Raw genomic sequence first — 24275 nt, 5'->3', positions numbered from 1 at the left:
TGTATATGTGTGTGTATAGTGTTTGTGTGTGTGTGTGTGTGTGTGTGTGTGTGTGTGTGTATAGTAAAGATCAAAAGCAAATGTTCTGGACAGTTCTTTTCTACTCAAGGGTTTTACCAAAAATGTGTGCAGGGTTTTTTTTTTTTTGGGGGGGGGGGTGACACCACAAATGACAGCTGTTCAAAAGCATGGAAATTAATTGGCAGCAAGAATTTCCTTGACTAATAGGGAAAAACTCAAAGCCACATGTCTGATGAGCTTGCTTTCCCACCCTAGTCAAGCACAGCCCTGTTAGTGATTAGGAGTTGCAAACAGAAGCATAGTCAAGGTTCATGCGCCATCTTTTCTCTGTGGGACAGAGCTGTTCTCCCATCACTGTGTGAATAGACAGTGGGACTGTAATTAACAGAGCAAAGGGTCAACTAGCAAGTTTCTACTTTTTGTCAGAATCAGATGGAGGCACAGTAAAAATAATTCATTTACTGTATTAAAGACAGGAACAAGTCGTTATATCCTTCCCCCACAGTAAACCATCTGCTTTTAGCTGTTTTTCCAGCACTGTGGATAGATTCATGCTCTGACATGGGGCTCTCAAGTTGTAGCCTTGTGACCAATGGTGAGAATGGATGAGGCAGCTGGTCAGGATTAGGTGAACAGCTGTGGCCCTGGGACCAGGTTTTGTTACTGTGCTTAGAGTCTGACGTATGACCTTGGACTCATTAGCAGTAAGTTCTCATCACCCAAGCTAACAACAACTGAGCAATCATGAAAACTATCCCCTGAAGCTAGCAGTAAGATATCCAGGAGGGAACAATGAACCCCTTCTACCCAAAGCAAACGAAACTCCTGACAGAGTTTGAGAAAAATATTCCTCTATTAGTTCCTAGACATTTTAAGCATGTTCCACATGCCATGATGAGCAGCATACCTGGCCATTCCCAGACTTGGAAAGTTGGTGGGGACAATGAGTATGTCCAGCCGGGAGAAAGGGTGTGTTCCCAGGACAGAGTGTGCAGCTGAGAGGCAAGAAGGGATCAGCCACAGCAGGGCCTCTTGGCAGGCACCCTCAAGGCACACTGGGGCAAACACTCGATAAGGAATGATGTCCTGGGAGGCAGCGGACGCACTCTGGAACCTGCAAGGGTATTCCATATGATTGCAGGTGTTATCATACCTGGACAACACAAAAGAAGACAGTGGTTCAAACAGGTTTATTAGAAAAGGCGGTTCAGTGGGGCTGGAGATATGGCTCAGTGGGTAAGAGCACTGACTGCTCTTCCAAAGGTCCTGAGTTCAAATCCCAGCAACCACATGGTGGCTCATAACCATCCATAATGAGATCTGATGCCCTCTTCTGGTGTGTCTGAAGACAGCTACAGTGTACTTACATATAATAAATAAGTAAATCTTTAAAAAAAAAAGATAGAAAAGGCAGTTTAAGTATTGGCTTGTTTGCTTTTGGGCAGCAGTGAAAATTATAGGTCAAATATTTATTGAGGTGCCTGAAGTGACTGAGTGATTTCAATCTAAGCTAATGAAAGCAACGATCTTATAGATCTTAGAATTATGGGGGTCATGGGTGGATAAGATTTGAAACAATAAAGCAACCTTCCACCCAAATTAAAGTAAATTCTACCTTCAGTAATGTGATCTCAAATATCATCATAGAGAAACTGTTGAAGTTACTGACAGTTCTTAGAGAGGGAGAGATGCAATAGCCGTTTTATTTATTGACTTTTCATTGAGAACTCATGGAGCCCAGGTAGCTCTGAACTCAGGATATAGCTGAGGCTACCCTTCAACTTCTGATTCTTCTGAATCTATCTCTCAAGTACTGGGATTACAGCTATGAGCCGCTATGTACCTGTCTATAGGCAAATTAAAGATTCCATTCTGGAAAATCCTAGAATAAGTGACCTGGGGTGAGGTAGGACAATGAACCAATGACAGTTATAGGTATAGTGTTCAAAAAAAAAAAAAAATCACAGCTTATCAAAAAGTAATCTAGGCATTCTTCACACTACTTGCCAGAGGCTGGCACTTCTGAAAAGAGCACTCTTTTCAATATCCTTTTGGGCTTTGGAGACAGGGTCATGCATCCCAGGCTGGCCTTAAACTCACCATGTAGATGAGAATGGCCTTGAACTCCTGATCATCTTGTCTCTACCTCCTGTGTGCTGGGATTACTGGCATATGCCTGGTTTACATAGTGCTGGGAATTGAACCTAGGGCTTCCTGCATGTTAGGTAAGTACTCTACCAACTGAGCTATGTCTCTGGTCCCTTTCTAATGCACTTTCAGTATAAATGTAATGAAATCAACCTTCGAGTGAAACAGAGCAGAACCCAGCTAGCCCCATTGTCATGTTACTCCCAGAAAGGCAAAGGAGGAATTGAAAGAAAATTCCTAGGGTCTGACTCACAGGCCTCAAGAGAACTTATATAGCTAAAGAAACCAACATCAAAGAGAATTCTATTTTTTCATCTGTTAACATGCCCTCTATTCAGACACAATGGAAAAACCCTGTAACCTTAAATTGCAGATTATAATTCTAGCTGTGGGTGCTACTGTGATTCACCAGACACTGAAGAATCTCTAAGTGCTTACCTGCCTCAATTTGGGCAGGTTGTAACAATAATTCTTCTTGAGGTTTATGAAGTATCTTCCAGACACCCAAGGCCTGTGATCAGGAGATCCACACAGCTATGTAAACAAGCCTCACCTTCCACCATAATGCTTCAAGAATTACCAGCCCCAGTGAGGCCTGGTTATGGTTGGGGGGGGGGGGTGGGTAAAAAAATGGAGACCCATAAAACTGCCAGGATAAAGTGACTGCAAGAATAGAGTTACTAAGACTGGACTCAAGCCAAAGTCCTGGACTCATAACATCACCTTATGAGAAAGAAATCAAAAGTGTCTGCTTGTAAACATTCAACTAAAAAGGCTACAACACCCACCTAAAGACGAGGAGCCAAGATGGCCAACTACTGAGCCTCTATGGGGTTTTTAAAAATGTATTTACACAGAAAAACAATGTACTATGGTAATTTAAGCTCACATACTCTCTACTGAAAAGTTTTTACAAGCTGCAGTTGACCATGTGTCCATGGCATATGCCCATACACCTGTAACCCCAGCATTTGAAAGGTACAGACAGAAGAATCAGGAGTTCAAGGTAAGTTTGGGCTCCATGAGACCATGCCTCAAAACTCCCACCCAAAGGCTTTTAGAAGCCAAGTGTGACAACAGCATGGACCAGTATGCCTAGAACTCCAGCACTTGGGAGGCTGAGGCAAGAGTACTGAGGATATGACACCAGCCTGGACTATGTATGTTCTGGGCCAGCTTGCGCTACAAGTCACAACCTTGTCTTAAAAACCTAAAAAAAAGAGGGGGCCTTCAAAGCATGAACCGAAAGCTCGAACTCTCTGGATGCAGCTAGGGAATAAGCTTAAGATCTAAACATCACGATGCCTCAGTGCAGGGAGGCATGCTATCTCGAAACTGCTTTTTCCCACGGAGGGAGACTATCTCTTACACCTAAGAAAACTAGAGGTTAGGGAACAGAGTGAAGGCGGCAATGGTACATCAAACAAGCCTGTTTGTTCAAGGGAAAAGATGAATCATTTTCTTTCCAGGCCTATATGAACACTCACCAAACTAATGAGGATGATTACTGTTAGATGCATAACTTAATCCCATTTTCCATAAAACTTAGGACTTAAAAGCAATCATGCTATGGGCAAGTTACGTCACTGAGGCTCTTGATAGTGAAAGAACTGTATGAGGGATGCCACTTGTGAGGTCTTATGTAAAGACCAATACACCTTGGCTTCAGTGGCTGTGCTGTGACCAGTGTGGTGACCAGCTGTGACCAAGGTGAGGACTTCAGTATTTGGGGCCTCTTTCTCTTCATCACACCCACAGACTTACCAGCTATGGCTGCCTGAAGAGAGGAGGACAGATTAGGAAGGGTAGGAGAGAACTCTGTGGCATGACAGAATATTTTGAATTAGGTGTGTACACAGTAGGCCACAGTGGATGTCAATCACATACTAAAATGCTTCCTAAGGTTTCTACAGGCAAAAGAGGACTATACCCATTCACTTCAAGGCCCCATTCAAGCAGCAGCTAAGGGGGTCCAGGGATCATGTATCAACAGCACAGACCCAGTGGCAACCGGAGATTCCTTCTCTTCTATTCATAGTGGCTTCCCTCAGTTTTTACTACTCTCAAGACAGACTTTCCCTACCCCAAGTTTTCCTTTCTGCAGAATGAATCATCCCAATGTCTTTAACGTGGTGCCAGTTTTCCAATGCTTTCAATCAGTTTCATTAAGTTCTACTGCAGGATAGCCAAGCTTCCATGCCAAGCATAAGCTGAATGACCCCAAATGAAGGCCTGAGAGGCTTAATGTAACACAAAACTCTTTTGTGGCTGAAACTAAATAGAATTAATGCATATTAGACTTTTTTCTAATGTCTTTAGTCTGTGTGTTTACTAAAATGTTCATTCCAAGTGGACTGGAGGAGTTGCCCCTGTTAATTTAGCTCATCTGAATGGTGATCAAAAAATTCAGTGACCAAGCCAGGCAGTGGTGGTACACACCTTTAATCCCAGCACTTGGGAGGCAAAAGAGGCAGATTTCTGAGTCCAAGGCCAGCCTGGTCTAAAGAGTGAGTTCCAGGGCAGCCAGGGCTACACAGAGAAACCCTGTCTTGAAAAAACGCAAAAAGGCAAACACACAAAAAGGCAAACACACATACACACACACACACACACACACACACACACACACATCAGTGACCAACTCTTTGGCTAAATTCTGGAAACTAGATGAACACTCAGGCAAGTGAAAGTCCTGGTGTGTAAAGGTTCTGTAAATGTGAGGTTGACATGAGCGAGATTGGTGGGAAGAAAGTCTGGCCAGGCAGGTATCACCAGATGTGAACATGCCCAGAAACACCAACATAGGTGTGATGGCAAAACAGAGTTGCTCAGCCCATGGAGCCAGGGATGTGGTGGATAAACAGAACCACTTTGACTACTAGAGAGAGTCATATGAAATGGGATGACACGGCAGTATTGAGAACTCTAAACTACTGTTTTATCAGTTGTACATTTCTGATGGACAACCATGCAGATAATCAAAAAGAAAGTGTTCACTGTCAGACATGGAAAGGAGTATGAAGAGGGCATTCCACAATACTACCCCTCCTTATGCTTGCACAAAACAACACATTTCCTGGAGTGGGACATGTGACCTCCCCTAGCTCCCCTGATTGGCTGGCCCTTTTGGACCCACTTATCAAGAAGGACCTTCTGGAGTGTGCTGCCTGGCCTCTGTAAACCAGTGCAGCAGTTGACCTGTTTGGTCACTGACATGGAAGTATTAGGAAACCTGGCACCTGTGCACTCTCTCAGTTCAATTTGTCAGTGACCAAATCTTTGCCATCATTTCCTTCTGTATGCTCTTCAACTCGTTCCTAGCACACAGGGCAGAAGAAGAACAGGGTTCACCTTCCCTAGGACACAAAGGAAGTTTCTCAGCTTCCTTTTCCCCAGTTCCCCCGTCTGACCTGGCCATGCTCTCTTCTGTTCACAATGGCAGAGACAAATGAAAGGAGATTCCAATTATTCTGAGCAGGAGGGCCTAACCCTACCTAATCTTTGTCTTCATCTCCTAACGATCAGTGAGCCCTAAGACTCTAGGGGAGTTTCTTCACCACTAAGAGCCCACAAACAGGGCTGGAGAGATAGCTCAGTGATTAAGAGCACTGACTGCTCTTCCAGAGGTCCTGAGTTCAAATCCCAGCAACCACATGGTGGCTCACAACCATCTGTAATGGGATCTGATGCCCTCTTCTGGAGTGTCTGAAGACAGTGACAGTGTATGTACATATAATAAATAAATCTTTAAAAACAAAAAGAGAGCCTACAAACAAAGTCTTCATTGTACCAAAAAAAAAAAAAAAAAGCGTGGCTTTGTCAAGCTGCCATAGGATAGCATCCAGATTCAAGGGCCTTCATGTTCTTTTTCAAAAATTATAGTGTGTGTGTGTGTGTGTGTGTGTGTATGCGTGTGTGTGTGTGTGTGTGTGTGTGTGTGTGTGTGTGTGTGTGTGAGAGAGAGAGAGAGAGAGACAACAAAGGGTTCATGCAGAGGTCAGAGAATAACTTTTGAGACTTAGGGCTCTTCTTCTAATATATGGGTTCTGGGGAATGAACTTGGGCTTTCAGCCTTGACAGAAAGAACCTTCACACTGAGCCATCTCCCAGTCCCTCAACTTCTGTTTTTCTGAGGATACTCTCTAGCTAGTATCAATAGCTGGGTCATGTGGAAACTCCAAGTAAGAAGATGGCTCCAAAATGCCTTCTGAAATTGCTCAGTTCTTATATTCAGGTGTTAAACATCTCTTCGAAAGATTCTAAGTCACCTCTGTAGAGATTAGACCTAGTATAAATGAATATAGATAGTGTTCCTCTGTAGGTAGGAAAATAAAACAATTATTGTCTGAGCCTCTATCCTCATTTATAACCAAAGTAACAGAGCCAACACATCTTACTGGTTTCTTCTCAGGTCTAAATGACCCCCGAACAGTGCCTGCAGATAGCCTGTGGCTTCTGTGTGGGTTCAGGATCAGCTAGGACACATGACAGTCGCAAACCTTGCAGAGCACATCAGTGCTTTACCACAAGAAGGTACATTTCTTGCTCATACCAAGTCAAAGTTACTCTTTAGGGTCCCTGTCTTCCTCATTCAGAAATTGGGTCCATCTGTAATTACAAAATGAAGCCTACCGTGTGGATCTAGAGCAAGGAAAGGGAATACTAGAAAGTCTCACTTACAGTTAAATATTCCCACACGAAAGCAGTGTGTGTCACTTCTGTCCACAATTCCCCTCTTCCCTTTCGAGGATACAAGTAAAAGCTAACCATCTATCTGGAACTACATAAAGTAGAGCCATTAGGAAAGACACTCTAAACCTGACATATTACTGAGAAAAAAGTAGAAACTGAGTTCTATGCTGCCAAGAAAGCATAATGTAGGCAGAAAGTGTGCCTGTCAGAAAAGAGACCACATGGTGTCAGTTCCTGAGCGCCATGGCCATCGTGGTAAGAATACAAGCAACATAGCAAAGAAAGACAAGTACAGAACGTTAGCTTAGTTGGTTTCTTTTTCTGTTCTATTTGAGACTGGGTCTCATAGAGGGCTGGCTTGAACTTGCCATGTATCTAAGACTGACTTTAACTTCTTACCTCTCTGCCTCTGCCTCCTAAGTGTAGGATTATAAGTACAGGCCACCACACCTCTTTATGTGGTGTTGGGGATGGAATCCAGGGCTTCATGCCTGCTGAGTAAGGCCTCTGCCAACAAAACCCTGTCACCCAGTCTTATTTCAAAGATCAAAGATCTGTATCATTCTTCTGGATTGTCTTTATGTAATAGCCTATACTAATGTCTAAAACCTAATGCCGATTTCCTCTCCACTAAAGAAAAAAAAAAAAAAGAAAAAAGTTAACAGGCCTCAACTCAGCAGGACTCCCTTAACCCAGCAACCCGTGGTGTGAGTTCTCCTGTAGCCTGTGCTCCCTGAGGCCACAGAGCACCGCTGAAGAGGTGCCCCACAATACACTACCAACAACTATCACTGGGCTAAAACACTCAGTGCCCGCCTCGGGTCAAATGGATGAATCTTTCACTGCTCTTCCTTTGAATGTGCACCTTCGATTCATTAAGCCACTTTTGGGCCAGGCACTATGACCGACTTCTAAAGGGTAGGAGGCAGCCGGCTCAACATGAAGCTGTTTAACGTAAGCAAGCATGTAGAAATGCTTCTCCTGGCATCACAGAAGAGTTCCATCCACCTGCTTTCTCCTCTTTCCTCGGGAGCGCATATTCCTGCCTCCCAGTCCTCTTTTTCCCAGTAGGCCTTTCCCTGCTTTGATTAGGTCCAAACTGGCCCAGGTTCTCAGCAAGTGACTCATAGCCTTAGAGAGACGTCACCAAACACAAACCTCAAGTCCGCTTCCGATGGCGAGAGGGGGAGAGAGTGCTCAGTCATCAGATCATCTGGTGGGGATGCCTTGGGCTTCATTTCTGTCCAGCACCCCACTGCAATTGCAAAGGTAGAGGCCGGCATTGGCATGGTCACATAGTAATGCCAGCTCATGTATCCTGTAAAGAGAGAGCAATTTTCATGAGGCGCTGTGTGGCTCTGAACCCTACTCAATTCTAGTCTTCTCTCGAAGAGCCTATGGGACAAACTGGCAATGCCTCATTTTTGACACAGGTCATGCCACCTGAAAGGACAAGAGAGATGCTACTTTGAAGCAGCCAAGGAGTTCTGGGTCTCTCCTAGACACCAGACTAAAGCCATCAGCAAGGCTAACTATACAGGGTGGTGCTGAAGTGGCCACTTGGCCACAAACACAGCAGTGCTCTGGTCCTGGGCTGCCACAGATATAAGAACACGTCCTCTTCTTCTCCATGCCTGGCATGAAAAAGAAAACACAGCTGATATTTGATGAAAAATGAATAAAAGAGGAATGATCATTTCTGTCCTGTAATCTAACTATTTTTAAAAATTTAATTAAAGTCATTCTAAGATGGATATAGTAGGAAAGCATGAAATTACAGAAAGGAAGTGCCTAGGTTTTGGCCCTGACTTTACAACCAATTAGCTGTGGAAATGTGGTTCTTACCCTCATCCTTCTATTTAGTTGATCACCCTCTCCTCCCTGAGCTGATGCAAAATAAAAGTAAAGAGTTCTAGGTACCAAGGATTCCCCCAGTTCAAAATGTATTCTCTATTTGGTCTAGACATTAGAGGAGGCTTTCCCTAGATAAGTGATTGATAACATAATGCTAGGACTCTCTTACTTAAAAGATGAGGAAGTAAACTTCCTGTTTCTAAAATCTGAACACATCTTCTAATTTAGTATGACATTCTTATCCAAGCATCTGCTATGAGTTGATAAATCATAGAGTCAGGCTTGGTAATGAGTAAGCCTTGGCTATATGGAAAGCTTAGCAAGCTTGAAAATAGCCTGGGATACATGAGACTTCATCTCAGGGTGTGTGTGTGTGTGTCTACTGCCAACAGAGGTCAGAAAATTGTGTCAAATCCCTTGAAACTGCAGTTACAGATGTGTGAGAGCTACCATGCGGGTGCTGGGAATCAAACTCTGGTCCTCTGCAAGAGCAACAAGTACTCAGAACCACTAAGCCATCTCTCCACATCCTTACACAATTGTTTTTGAAAAGCTTTGACTTAAGAAGAAAATAATCCAGGTCTAAATCCAAGGGATAGGACTAGTCATGACCTACAGTATTCTTTTGACAATTTACTATGGATAACTGGAGGTTTGCTTAAAAAAAAATCTAAACCTTAGGGGCTAGGGATGTAAAACAGTTGTTAGGAATACTTGCCTTATATACATACACCTGTAATCTCTGCTCTCGAGAGATAGAAGCACTTAGATCAGAGATGCAAGCTTGTCCTTGGCTACCTACTGAGTCCAAACCAGCCCAGGCTACATAAGAACTTTGGGATCAGCAAAAGAGAAGCCATACAGAGGCGTGAGGAGCAGAGGCCTGATGACATGGAAGCTGGAGACCTGTGATCAGCCGTGGTGAGGCTGGCGTATGCATGCACTCTGAACTGCCAGTCTGTTTCTTAAACTTCTCTTCCTGACTCTTAACAAACTGAGGAGCTTCAAGGTACTTACAGAAAGCATAGGGTTCAAGACTGAGAGAACAAAGTAAGTATAAAATACACCTGGAGGACAGTGAGCACACTCAAGATGTTAACACCATTAGACAAAAAACCTCAGAATTAAAAGAACGTATTTGAAAGTACATCATTGGTAAAGAAGAGCTTGATGGGAAAATGAAAGACCCAATTAAGGGATGAGAGAAGATACTGAGGTGAAAATATCTCCCAGAGGGTCACGCAAAATGTCAAATAAAACCAAGCCAAAACAAGACAACAAAACTAAGGGAGAAAGAAAGTGCAGTTGAGAGGCCCAACACCCATGTAATAGAATTCCTCCAAAACAAGGCAGAGAAAGAAAGTAGGAGAGTACTGTCAGTTTACAACTGAGGGTATTGCACCAAAAGGGAACATGATACTCCAGACAGAAAAGACACAAAATACCTGAGACACAGAGTAAGACATTCATATCAAGAGTACTATGAAACTGAAGCAGGAGAATAAAGACAAGATTCTATATTTTCAGATACACAGAGCTTAAAAACATCTACCTCTTACACACCCATATTCCTTGGAAGCTACTAGACCACAGAAATATGCTTCAAAAAGAGGCTAGAGAGAAATGAGAATGCCTGCAGACCACACACCCACAGAAGTCAACTAAGGACCCAGAGAGAATCCCTCAGGAAACCAGGAGACCAAGAAGAGTCCAGGGCTGATAAATACACAGAAATACAAGAAAATAGAGTGGGGAGACACCAAAGCACCATTATTAACTCCAAGTAGAAGGAACACAAAGAAATGTTACAGCCATAGCTTTTCTACAAGCCTCTGGTTCTTCATGAATACAAACTTGAAGTATTGATACAAATCATATAATGTGACCTACAAAGAGAACAAAGGACATCGGAAAGGCCCAGTTCTGCATAACAAGCACCTTATCAAGAATTCAAGGCAGGAAACACCAAGTAGCCAGGTAAGAGTTAGAAGTAGCTATTTCCAATTTGCAAAACATAAGAAAATCAAGAAGAGGGAAGACCAATGGGTGGATACTTCATTCCTCCTTAGAATAGGGAACAAAATACCAATGAAAGGAGTTAAAGAGACAAAGTTAGGAGCTAAGACGAAAGGATGGACTATCCAGAGAATATCCCACCCAGGGATCCATTCCATAAGCAGCCACCAAACCCAGACACTATTAATTACATATGCCAGAAAGATTTTGCTGAAGGGACCCTGTTGTAGCTGTCTCGTATGAGGCTATGCCAGTGCCTGGCAAATACAGAAGTGGATGCTCACAGTCATCTATAAGATGGAACACAGGGCCCCTAATGGAGAAGCTAGAGAAAGTACCCAAGGAGCTGAAGGGGTCTGCAACCCTATAGGTGGAACAACAATATGAACTAACCAGTACCCCAGAGGTCGTATCTCTAGTTGCATATGTAGCAGAAGATGGCCTAGTCGGCCATCACTGGGAAGAAAGACCCCTTGGTATTGCAAACTTTATATGCCCCAGTACAGGGGAATGCCAGGGCCAAGAAGAGGGAGTGAGTGGGTAGGGGAGCAGAGTGGAGGGAGGGTATAGGGAACTTTCAGGATAGCATTTGAAATGTATATAAAGAAAATATCTAATAAAAAAAAGAATTAAAAAAAAAGAAGTAGCTATTTCATTTATTTTTGCCCATAGATGAGTGCTCAGAGACTGTGCTATATACTCAACCTTCTTTTTGCTTTTTATTTTGAGACAGAACATCATTAAGTACCCAGGCTGGCCTTGAACTACAGCTCTTTCTGCCTTGGGTTCCAGAGTAGCTCGGGTTTGTCGTAGGATTTTCCCTGTCCAATCAAATTAGGGCAGTGGGAGATCTGTGATTGGACAGGGAAAAGAAAGGCAGAGCAAAGAGTTGCAGAGATGGGGAGCATCTCTGGGTAGTGGAGAAGGAGGAAGATTTTGACAGATGTGAATTAGCGTGGCTATGACCAGCCTGGGGTTGTTAAAAGATTAGAATATTGGGATAATTTGCCTAATCTAGGTGGGAGCTTCTATTATTATCAATTGGTTCTGAAATTATTGTGTTGGCATCTTGTGTATTGAGAATTTATTGATATATAAATCTGATTGGTTAACTATAAACATTGAGTCTTGATTTTACTGGATATGTGATATGCAACCACGAGGTTGGCAGTTCCATTTGGTTACTAGAATGTGGGACAGAGCCAATGGCGGAGAGGGAACTAGCGGATCCAGGGACAAGGGAACAAGAGTTGGGAACACAGCGATTGGCATAGGGGGGCAACTTGGAGAGAGTAGCTCAGCAAGAATATGCCAGTGCCAGCACTAGTGTGAACGCTGGCTCATTTTTTTTTTTTTAATATTTCCTGCAACAGGGCTATAGGTGTATGCTGGAAGGCCTCCCTGAAAGTGGTTATTTCTGAGTCAAGGGTATAATGACAAGGAGAAACAAGGTGACTACTCTTTGAGAAGAGAGTATAATAGAAACAGCAATTATTTGGTACTTAAATAATGTATTTTAATGTAAAATAAAATTAAATCATTAAAAAGTAATCTTTTTTTTTCCTTTTGATTCACCTTCAACCCATGGCAACTGTTGTCTTAACTAGCCCAAGTCCTGCAATTGAAAAGGAGAGTCACTACACCCAGAAAAAAGAACATTTTTCAGTCTTGAGAAACTCTTAAAATGATAAAATACAACTTCAAGTGGGAAGGAGAATTTAGAAATGAGGAGAGGGCATAAGAACAACACGCTGCACCAGTGTTCAACATTGAGCTTTGACCTGCTCTTTTACTGTCTGTCTAGTTTTAGGGATGTCTTGTGTTCAAGTACTGAAACCACTTCTAAGGTCAATAAGAACTAGAGGGCCAATCACATGACACTTCACCTAGCAACTAAGGTGAGGTAGCAAAGGCATTATGGAACACAAAGGCACAACAAATGAGAGGAGTGGAAATATGAAACAAAAGTTAGCAGCTACAATACTATGGAGTCTGAAGTGAGCCGGTGAAAGCAAACCTGCTGAAGTCCAGCAGAGACAGCTAGAGACACTACTGCTCCCTCAAGGTCTTCTCTGAAGCTAAAATAACAGAAAGATATTTTGTTTTTAATTTTTTTATTGGATATTTTCTTTCTTTACATTTCAAATGTTATCCCCTTTCCTGGTCCCTCCCCCCAAAGCCCCTTATCCCATCCTCCCTCCCCTTGCTTCTATGAGGGTGTTCCTCCGCAAACCCACTCACTCACTCCTACCTCCCCACCCTCAGTTCCCCTACTATATCTATATAGTATCTATAGAGCCTTCATAGGACCAAGGACCTCTCCTCCCATTGATGACAAGGCCATCTTCTGCAACCTATGCAGCTGGAGCCATGTGCACTACTTTCTTGATGGCTTAGTCCCTGGGGGCTCTTGGAGGACTTGTTGGTTGATACTATTGTTCTTCCCCTTTTTAAAGGGGTTGCAATCCCCTTTATCTCCTTCAGTCCTTTCTCTAACTCCTTCATTGGGGACCCTGCACTCAGTGCAATGGTTGGCTGTGATCATCCATCTCAGTATTTGTCAGGCTCTGGCAGGGCCTTTCAGGAGACAACCATATCAGGCTCCTTTCAGCATGTACTTCTTGGCACCCACAATAGTGTCTGGGTTTGGTAACTGTATATGGGAAGAGTCCCCAGGTAGGACAGTCTCTGGGTTGCCTTTCCTTCAGTATCTGCTCTACACTTTATCTCCATATTTCCTCTTGTGAGTATTTTGTTCTCCTAAGAAGAACTGAAGCACCCACACTTTGGTCTTCCTTCTTCTTGAGCTTCATGTGGTCTGTGAATTGTATCTTGGGTATTTGGAGCTTTTAGGCGAATATCCACTTATCAGTGAGTGCATATCATGTGTGTTCTTTTGCAATTGGGTTACCTCACTCAGGATGATATTTTCTAGTTCTATCTATTTGCCTAAAAATATCATGAGTTCATCATTTTTAATAGTTGAGTAGTACTCCATTGTGTAAATGTACCACATTTTCTGTATCCATTCCTCTGTTGAAGGACATCTGGGTTCTTTCCAGCTTCTGGCTATTATAAATAAGGCTGCTATGAACATAGTGGAGCATGTGCCCTTCTTACCAGTTGGAACATCTTCTGGGTATATGCCCAGGAGTGGTATAGCTGTGTCCTCAGGTAGTACTATGTCCAATTTTCTGAGGAACCACCAAACTGATTTTCAGAGTGGTTGCATCAGCTTGCAACCCCACCAGCAATGGAGGAGTGTTCCTTGTTCTCCACATCCTCGCCAGCATCTGCTGTCACCTGAGTTTTTGATCTTAGCCATTCTGACTGGTGTGAGGTGGAATCTCAGGGTTGTTTCGATTTTCATTTCCCTGATGATTAAGGATGCTGAACATTTCTTTAGGTGCTTTAGGTGCCATTTGATATTCCTCAGTTAGGATTTCTTTATTTAGCTCTGTACCCCATTTTTAATAGGGTTATTTGATTTTCTGAAGTCTAACTTCTCAAGTTCTTTATATATATTGGATATTAGCCCTTTATCTGATGTAGGATTAGTAAAGATCTTTTCCCAATCTGTTGGTTGCCTTTTTGTCCTATTGACAGTGTCCTTTGCCTTACAGAAGCTTTGCAATTTTATGAATTCACATTTGTTGATTCTTGATCTTAGAGCACAAGCCATTGCTGTTCTGTTCAGGAATTTTTCTCCTGTGCCCATGTGTTCGAGGTTCTTCCCCACTTTCTCTTCTATAAGGTTCAGTGTATCTGGTTTTATGTGGAGGTCCTTGATCCACTTGGACTTGAGATTTGTACAAGGAGATAAAAATGGGTCATTTTGCATTCTTCTATATGCTGACCACCAGTTGAACCAGCACCATTTGTTGGAAATGCTGTCTTTTTTTCCACTGGATGGTTTTAGTTCCTTTGTCAAAGATCAAGTGACCATAGGTGTGTGGATTCATTTCTGGGTCTTCAATTCTATTCCATTGATCTTCCTACCTGTCTCTGTACCAGTACACTATTGCTATGTAATATAGCTTGAGATCAGGCATAGTGGTTCCCCCAGAAGTTCTTTTATTTTGAGAATAGTTTTCCCTATCCTGGGCTTTTTGTTATTCCAAATGAATTTGCAAATTGCTCTGTCTAATTCTATGAAGAATTGATTTGGAATTTTGATGGGGATTGCACTGAATCTATAGATTGCTTTGGGCAGGATGGCCATTTTAACTATACTAATCCTGCCAATCCATGACCATGGGAGATTTTTCCATCTTCTGAGATCTTCAATTTCTTTCTTCAGATACTTGAGATCTTTCACTGGCTTGATTAGAGTCACATCGAGGTATGTAATATTTGTGACTATTGTGAAGGGTGTTGTTTCCCTAATTTCTTTCTCAGCCTGTTTGTCCTTTGAGTAGAGGAAGGCTATTAATTTGTTTGAGTTAATTTTATATCCAGCTACTTCGCTGAAGTTGTTTATCAGGTTTAGGAGTTCTCTAGTGGAATGTTTGGGATCACTTAAGTAAACTATCATATCATATACAAATAGTGATATTTTGACTTCTTCCTTTTCCAATTTGTATCCCCTTGATCTCCTTTTGTTGTCTAATTGCTCTGGCTAGGACTTTGAGTACTATATTGAATAGGTAGGGAGAGAGTGGGCAGCCTGGTCTAGTCCCTGATTTTAGTGGAATTGCTTCAAGCTTCTCTCCATTTAGTTTGATGTTGAACACTGGTTTGCTGTATGTTGCTTTTACTACGTTTAGGTTTCAGCCTTGAATTCCTGATCTTTACAAGACTTTTATCATGAAGGGATGCTGAATTTTGTCAAGTACTTTTTCAGCATCTAATGAAATAATCATGTGGGTTTTTTTTTCCCTTTGAGTGTGTTTATGTAGTGGATCATGTTGATAGATTTCCATATATTGAACTATTCCTGCATCCCTGGGATGAAGCCTACTTGATCATGGCAAATGATCGTTTTGATGTGTTCTTGGATTTGGTTAGCAAGAATTTTATTGATTACTTTTGTATCAGTGTTCATAAGGGAGATTGATCTGAAGTTCTTTCTTTGTTGGGTCTTTGTGTGATTTAGGTATAAGCATAATTGTGGCTTCATAGAATGAATTGAGTAGTGTTCCTTCTGTTTCTATTTTGTGGAATAGTTTGAAGAGTATTAGTATTAGGTCTTCTTTAAAGGTCTGATAGAATTCTCCACTAAACCCATCTGGTCCTGGGCTTTTTTTGGTTGAGAGACTATTAATGACTGTTTCTATTTCTTTAGGGGTTATGGGTCTGTTTAGATGGTTTATCTGATCCTATTTTAACTTTGGCACCTGGTATGTGTCTAGAAAATTGCCCATTTCATCCTGATTTTCCAATTTAGTTGAGTATAAACTTTTGTAGTAGGATCTGATGATTTTTTGGGTTTCCACATTTTCCATTGTTTTGTCTCTCTTTTCTTTTCTGATTTTATTAATTTGGATACTGTCTCTGTGCCCTCTGGTTAGTCAGGCTAAGGATTTATCTATCTTGTTGATTTTCTCAAAGAACCAGTTCCTGGTTTTGTTGATTCTTTGTACAGTTCTTTTTGTTTCCACTTGGTTGATTTCAGCCCTGAGTTTGATTATTTCCTGCCTTCTACTCCTCTTGGGTTGTATTTGCTTCTTTTTGTTCTAGAGCTTCCAGTTGTGCTGCCAAGCTGTTAGTATATGCTCTCTCCAGTTTCTTTTTGGAAGCACTCAGAGCTATGAGTTTTCCTCTGAGGACTGCTTTTATTGTGTCCCATAAGTTTGGGTGTATTGTGGCTTCATTTTCATTAAACTCTTTCTTTTTTTAAGATTTATTCATTTATTATATGTAAGTACACTGTAGCTATCCTCAGATACTCCAGAAGAGGATATCAGATTTCGTTACGGATGGTTGTGAGCTACCATGTGGTTGCTGGGATTTGAACTCGGGACCTTTGGTAGAGCAGTCGGAGCTCTTAACCCCTGAGCCATCTCACCAGCCCCCTCATTAAACTCTTAAAAGTCTTTAATTTCTTTATTTCTTCCTTGACCAAATTATCATTTAATAGAATGTTGTTTAGCTTCCATGTGTATGTGTGTCTTTTATTGTTTTTGTTGGTATTTAAGAGCAGCCTTAGTCTGTGGTAATCTGATAGGGTGCATGGGATTATTTCAATCTTCTTGTATCTGTTGAGGCCTGTTTTGCAACCAATTTTATGATCAGTTTTGGAGAAGGTACCATGAGGTGCTGAGAAGAAAATATATTCTTTAGCTTTAGGATGAAATGTTCTAAAAATATCTGTTATATCCATTTGGTTCATAACTTCTGTTAGTTTCACTGTGTCTCTGTTTAGTTTCTGTTTCCATTGCTGAGAGTGGGGTGTTGAAGTCTCCCATGATTACTGTGTGGATGCGATGTGTGCTTTGAGCTTTAGTAAAGTCTCTTTTATGAATGTGGGTGCCCTTGCATTTGGAGCATAGGTGTTCAGAATTGAGAGTTTATCTTGGTAGATTTTTCCTTTGACCAGTATGAAGTGTCCTTCCTTATCCTTTTTGATAACTTTTGGTTGAAAGTCGATTTTATTTGATATAGAATGGCTACTTCAGCTTGTTTCTTGGAACCATTTGCTTGGAAAATTGTTTTCCAGCCTTTTACTCTGAGGTAGTGTGTCTTTGTCACTGAGGTGCATTTCCTGAGGTGCAGCAAAGTGTTGGGTCCTGTTTATGCATTCAGTCTGTTAGTCAATGTTTTTTTATTAAGGAATTGAGTCCATGGATATTAAGAGATATTAAGGAAAAGTGATTGTTACTTCCTGTTATTTTTGTTGTTAGAGGTGGAATTATGTTTATGTGGCTCTCTTCTTTTAGGTTTGTTGAAATATTACTTTCTTGCCTTTTCTAGAGTGCAGTTTCCCTCCTTGTGTTGGTGTTTTCCATCTATTATCCTTTGTAGGGCTGGATTTATGGAAAGATATTGTGAAAATTTGATTTTGTCATGGAATATCTTGGTTTCTCCATCTATGGTAGTTGAGCGTTTTGCTAAGTATAGTAGTCTGGGCTGGCATTTATGTTCTCTTAGTTTCTGTATAACATCTGCCCAGGATCTTCTGGCTTTCATAGTCTCTGATTCTATAGGTCTGCCTTTATATGTTACTTGACCTTTTTCCCTTACTGCTTTTAATATTCTTTCTTTATTTAGTGCATTTGGTGTTTTATTATGTGACAGGAGGAATTTCTTTTCTGGACCAGTCTATTTGGAGTTCTGTGAACTTCTTGTATGTTCATGGGCATTTCTTCCTTTAGGTTAGGGAAGTTTTCTTCTATAATTTTGTTGAAGATATTTACTGGCCGTTTAAGTTGGGAATCTTCACTCTCTTCTATACTTATTATCCTTAGGTTTGGTCTCATTGTGTCCTGGATTTCTTGGATGTTTTGTGTTAGGAGCTTTTTGCTTTTTGCATTTTCTTTGACTGTTGTGTCAATGTTTTCTATGGTATCTTCTGCACCTGAGATTTTCTCTTCTATCTCTTGTATTCTGTTGGTGATGCTTGCATCTATGACTCCTGATCTCTTCCTAGATTTTCTATCTCCAGGGTTGTCTCCCTTTATGACTTCTTTATTATTTCTATCTCCAATTTTAGATCTTGAATGGTTTTGTTCATTTCCTTAGCTTATTTGATTGTGTTTTCCTGTAATTCTTTAAGGGATTTTTGTGTTTCCTCCTTAAGGGCTTCTACCTGTTTATCTGTGTTCTCCTGTATTTCTTTAAGGGAGTTATTTTTGTCTTTCTTTAAGTCCTCTATCGCCATTGTGAGAAGTGATTTTTAGATCTGAGTCTTGTTTTTCCAGTGTGATGGTGTATCCAGGACTTGTTATGATGGAAGAATTGGAATCTGATGACACCAAGTAACTTTGGTTTTTGTTGCTTATGTTCTTATGCTTGCCTCCCACCATCTGAAGATCTCTAGTGCTACCTGTCCTTGCTATCTGACTGGAGCCTGTCCTTCCTGTAATCCTGGTTGCGTCAGAAATCCTCATAGTCTAGCTGTCTCTGTGATCCTGTGATTCTGGGATCCTGTGAGATTCTGGGTGTGCCAGAGTTCCTGGGAGTCAAGCTGCCTTTGGGACCCTGAGATCCTGGTGTGACCAAGCTCCTGGAATCCTGGGATCCCGGGATTCTGGCTGTGTTAGAGAGCTTGGGATTTGAGCCTCCTCTCGGTGCTGTGGGACTGGCTGCAGAGCTTGTGCCCAAGGTAAACCAGCGCAGATCGGAAGGAACCTGAGCCACTCACTGGTAGGGTGGGGTTCCTGTGTCCCTGGATCCTGCTGGCCCTAGTTACTCCTGGTAGTGTTGGAAGAGATGTTGTGTCCTACTCACCCCTGATCCTAAGATCTTGGGTGTGCTAGACCACCTGGGAGTCAAGATTTTTTTTTTAATGTATTGAAAAATCACATTATTTTTCTATTTCATTATTTTGGGGCCCATAGGAGCAGACTGAAAATAAGTGTCTCGGGGACATCAGAATCTAAGTGTCTGTCTGTACTTGCAATTGTGTCTGAAGAGCTGTAGACGGCTTCCTGTTCCATAGCTGTGAAGAGTTCTCTTGGAAGAGACTATTTCACACCCCAGGCTTTTAAAACAAAAAAATTTGCTCAGCCCCAAGTGGCATCACAGGACACGCAAGCTGGCTGGCCCTTAGGAATCTAGCTTCAAAGGCCTTGGTTCATTTACGGAGCTTCTAGGGAGCAGCTTCTCAAGAACCTCTGTCCTGATCTTGGGCAATGTTCGAGCCAGCCTTGGACTATGGGGGAACTTCCTGTGTCCTGGGAGCTCTTGGGTTAGTATATTGTGAGTCTTGCAAACTCTACCTTCATCCAGGGAAGTACTGCATAGGCAGCAGGGCTTATATTCTGGAGACCCTGCCATTTGCAGTCAGCCTTCCTTGTAGACAGAACTGATGGAAGTTTATTTCTTTAGAGTAAACCATGGGTCAGTGCTGACTTTGAACAGGTAGAGTCCAGTTCCTGCTCCATACCTGCTAGCTGGAGCATGTTAGTGTCTCTGAATACCTTGTATGTACTAGAGGAACAATCGTAATGCCTACCTCACAGAATCATGTGAGGAATAAAGTGGATAAACAGGTACAAGTCTTGAGGCACAGTGCTGACCACAGTGTTTGTCCCTGTCATTGTCACTGGGCTGTCATCATCTAAACCACTTTGTTCTACAGCTGCCTCTCCTAGCCATCCAGGATAACTATTCTGGAGGCAGAAACAGGATGCTTGAAGGTATGGCTGCCACATGTGCCCTAAAACCATGACCTGATGAGGCCCACATTTGGAGTTTAAGGTTGAATGGCACTCAAACGCAATGAAAACAAAGTGATCCATTTAAAGGAGAGCGACAGCCCAAAGGGGGCATCCTGCATGACTTCATATAGAATGGGCCATTTGGAGACTATTTAAATGGTGTTTACTTTCAGTGAGCTGTCCTCCATGAAATAGATAGTGAATGCCTTCATTTTCTTTTTTATTCATTGCACTTGTACCCAACCCCCTCACAGGACCAGCTGTAAAACAAAGAGAACACACTGTACTTAAATTAGCCCAAAGTTTTTCCTCTGTAGAAGCCAGAAGCCCGTCATACCCCTGGATGACTTCATAGCCAGGTCTGGACTAATTAACAAGGCAGCAGAGATGGGGGCTCTGGAGACACCCAGAATTAATAGTGCTCTCGTTCTCTGACTTGAGCAGCCAAGTTTGTCCTCCCTTTCACACAGATTCTTTAACTGTGGGCTTATGAGCCCTCCTCAAACAGAGATCAGAACTTTTTTATACTGTATACCCCAATACCATTTTCTTAAATTAGAGCATATTTAGAGGCCTATTTCAATAATCTCACAAGGCTGTTGTGCCATGAGACATCTGTCTTACAAGCATGGTAGCAGCTACAATAAGACTCAAACATTTTCATCTTCAAAACAGAACTGAAAGTTTCTTTAGAGATAACTGGATTTTTGGAAGGATAACAGGACTTGAAAGGGACTAATTTTCAAGTCAAAAGAGATGATCTAAAAAGTTGGGTTTGGCTCTAGGTGCAGCTCAACTATGAGTACTCAGGCAGCACGCACAGAGCTCTGGGTGTGATGCCCACCACACTAAATACACCACAATTAGAATTCACTTCTCAAAGTAGGTACATCATAGCCTAGAAATGCTAACACCATCACCTGAGGTGCTGCTTCATTCACTGCTTGGAAAACTGTCCTCAGAACAGCTTTGGAGACTCTCTTCATAAGGAGGTAATAAGGTACAAGTGAGGAGAGGCAAAGATGACAAGGAGTCAGCCTCAGCTCGGTGGGTGACAGCCGGATACCAAGGGGATGTGAGTGTGACTTTGTATCTTACACTTGTGAAAATCTTAAATATTTGAGACGGGCATTTTTATAAAATGAAAAAATTAGAAAATCAAAGTCCTGTAGACACATTTTGGTCATATCAATTAGCAATAGTAAACTAATGTGGGTAGTCAAGTCCTGTATACCTGGTATATCACTAAAACTCCAAAGGCAGCAACCATCACACACAGCTATTTCTGCACAGGCAAGAATGCCTGATATTTAAAGAGTTAGTGGCAAAAGGTTGTTGTTAAATTGGCAGAGTCCTTGCCTTGCGTACAGGGAAATTAAATTGGTTAAATCCCATGCACGGCTTAGACAAGATATGGTGGGACACATTTGCAATGTGAGCACCTGGGAGGTAAAGGTAGGACACAAATTCAAGTTCATGATTGACTGCATAGCAAGCTTGAGGCTAGCTTGATCACCATGAGATCTTGTCTTAATTTAAAAAATAACAACAAGAATAAAAATCAATAAACAAAAACCAGTTTAAGGCCAGCCAGATACATGAGATTTTAAAAAGAAATTGTTGTTTTCTCTGAAAATTTAAAAGGGCATACAAAGTTTTCCTACTGGAAGCACTCATGTAACCTTGGAAGCTTTCTGCTGTCGGGTAGACCAACAGAGTGAAGCCCTCAGTGATGTCAGTGTGCTCTTATGTGACATATCATGTTTCTCTTCTCAGATCCAATGTAGTTCCTATCTTAAGACTATTTCTCTAGCCACAATCCCTTCTTCAGAGCTCCCTGCCCAAATTACTCCATATGGCAGTAATGCTTTGGGAAGGTCATTACAAATGCAAGCTGTATAGGAATACGTGCATTTATGAGTATATGATAACCACATTATATAAATATGAACACCACAGGAACATGTGTAAGCACTATGTACACACTGGAAGGAATGCAGGCTCCTCATTTCATTGTTCTTCCCCTCATGGTATCCTTCTCCATCCCCAGGTACTTCAGCAAACCCCAGCATTCTTTCTGTTACAACTGAGACACTGCAATTACATGACCTACTTTATGAGCTTTTGGCCCCTCTGGCAAAGCCTTGTCCACATCAGTCTTCCTCACTATTGTTCGAGGGCTGAAACTGGCATCAGGTGGGCCAATGCCCATCAGCTTTCCCTTACCAGGCCAGACAATGGCTTCACAGGCCAATGCCACCCTACACAGAGGTCTCAGGTCTCTCTCTTTGCAGGAAGTATAGCCCTGGACACAGACGACTAGGAGAGAATAACCTTCAAAGGTAAAAGAGCGCCACCTGCTGAAGCGAGAGGGGCTGTGTAGATTGTGAGCATCCCATGGTTTCAAGGCTTCCCTAAAGGAACACTGGCACCAGTCTACCAGATCTCCTAGATAGACATGACCATAATGAAGATGAGTAGCTCCCCTGAAACACAAAGGACATCAGTGGGCTGAATACCACCTTTCCAGATGGTTGGTCACAAGACAAACATTAATGCCTTGCATGCAAACATTCATGTATGTCTAATCCAAGAAAAATTTTACACCAGTGAGAATGGGCAAATAAAACATGCTGGCAGAAGCACTGTGGTCTGAGAGAGAGAGAAAAAAAAATCCTAACATACTCTGTGTATATACTAAGCAGAGCAAGGAGGCAAGCAAGCTAGTGAACAGCAAATCACAGAATGAAAGCCCTGGAAAGTGTAAGACATCATCTGAGTCCACATGAGCAATAGAAAAGCCAAACACAACCCTCACAATGTGAGGGCAGCTGTCTACTGGAAACAAGGAATACGTTCACTGTGAAGTATACTCTAAGGCACGCCCACCCCACTTCTTCATAGCATCTGCATGCAGTACCGAGGTTCTACTTCCAAAACTAGGACACTCTACCTTGCATTTCCTTTTTGTGGGCAAAGTACTTACTTGATCATAGCCACCCCTAAAGCTTTTTAATTTACTGCCTTCTCACATGGAGAGAATGTGGAGCATTCTCAACACTGCTATTTATTTTGAGCCATCAAAATAGGGTGGGGGAAGCTGGCTTTTTGTCTGGGAGAGTCTTGCTCCTTAGTCATTTTTCCTGGAATTTCCCAGTCATACGGAAGAGAATGTCAGAGAGCTGACATATTGTACAGTCCAGACAGAGAATAGCATTTTGCCCAAAGTGAAATAACGTTTATGCTCTTTACAATTGAAAAATGGGGGGGGGGGGAACCAGACAAAGATCCTAAAAAAAAATCATTAATTTGAGGAGTAGGAATATGCCAAATTAGATTTATAAAAGTAAAGCCAGGGGGCTGGAGTGACAGCTCAGAAGCTAAGAGCACACACTGCTCTTGGAGGTGCCAAGGTTGGTTGCCAGCACCCACATCCAGGGGCTCACAACTACCTAAAACCCCAGCTCCAGAGGATCTGATGCCCTCTTCTGGCCTCTGCTAGCACTACACTCAAGTAAACACAACTTAAAAATAAAATCTTGAAGAAACAAACAAAAATTACTAGAGGAAAGTGATAGCATAGTGATCTTCTTTTTAAACATGTGTGGTAGAAACCAGCAACCATGTTCATAGGGGAAGCTATGAACATGGTATTGCCTCTGTCATTAACTATGTGGTTTTAAATGCCTCTGCCAGGAGCTACTTCCATTTGATTTCATAGACCATATTCAACAGATACATTTCTGAGCCCTATTAAACACAAAGCATAGCAGGTAGAGATGGAGAGACTGGCATAGATCAATGGGTAACATTTCTGCCAAAATGGCTTCATGCTGAGGAAGGTGAGTAGGAGTTAAACAAGTTCATCTGTGGCCTTTCTGGGGAAGAAAAAAAAAAGAATAATGACTACTTAGCTAATAAAATTCTTATGATACTCATTGCCCAACAGCCCCTAACCATTAGCCTTCCTTTAAAGGACCATCAGGAGGAATGATTTCCTCATGGAACACAGACTCAGAGGGCTCTCTTCTAATTTTTGTTTCTTGCTGAATGGCTGCTACCATTTCTCTGATTAGCCCCAGATGGAGGCTGGCTCCCAACTTACTGAGAGCCTTCTCAGTAAGTCAGCTGGTGTCTGGTAAATGTGCTAATAGGGCTGATGAAGTGTCACTGTGATGGGCAGGGATGAGCTAGGCTGGGCAGGGTTGTATTGCTCATGCTTCT

The 24275-nt window shown here is 42.1% G+C and overlaps 1 protein-coding gene across 2 annotated transcripts in view; it reads right to left on the bottom strand.

Moving 5' to 3' along the window:
- Aopep (aminopeptidase O) overlaps positions 1-24275 on the bottom strand; it is a 361204-nt gene that overhangs the window by 256883 nt on the left and 80046 nt on the right. For both annotated transcript variants that reach the window (NM_001289926.1, NM_001289924.1), the window contains exons 4-5: positions 8020-8179; positions 929-1174 (exon numbers count right to left, since the gene is read on the bottom strand). In NM_001289926.1, the coding sequence (NP_001276855.1) occupies positions 929-1174; positions 8020-8179 (406 nt within the window). The remainder of the gene's footprint in view (positions 1-928; positions 1175-8019; positions 8180-24275) is intronic.

This window comes from Mus musculus, chromosome 13 (assembly GCF_000001635.26).
Source record: "Mus musculus strain C57BL/6J chromosome 13, GRCm38.p6 C57BL/6J".
Lineage (NCBI taxonomy): Eukaryota > Metazoa > Chordata > Mammalia > Rodentia > Muridae > Mus > Mus musculus.
This window is presented reverse-complemented; position numbering and strand designations above follow the sequence as displayed.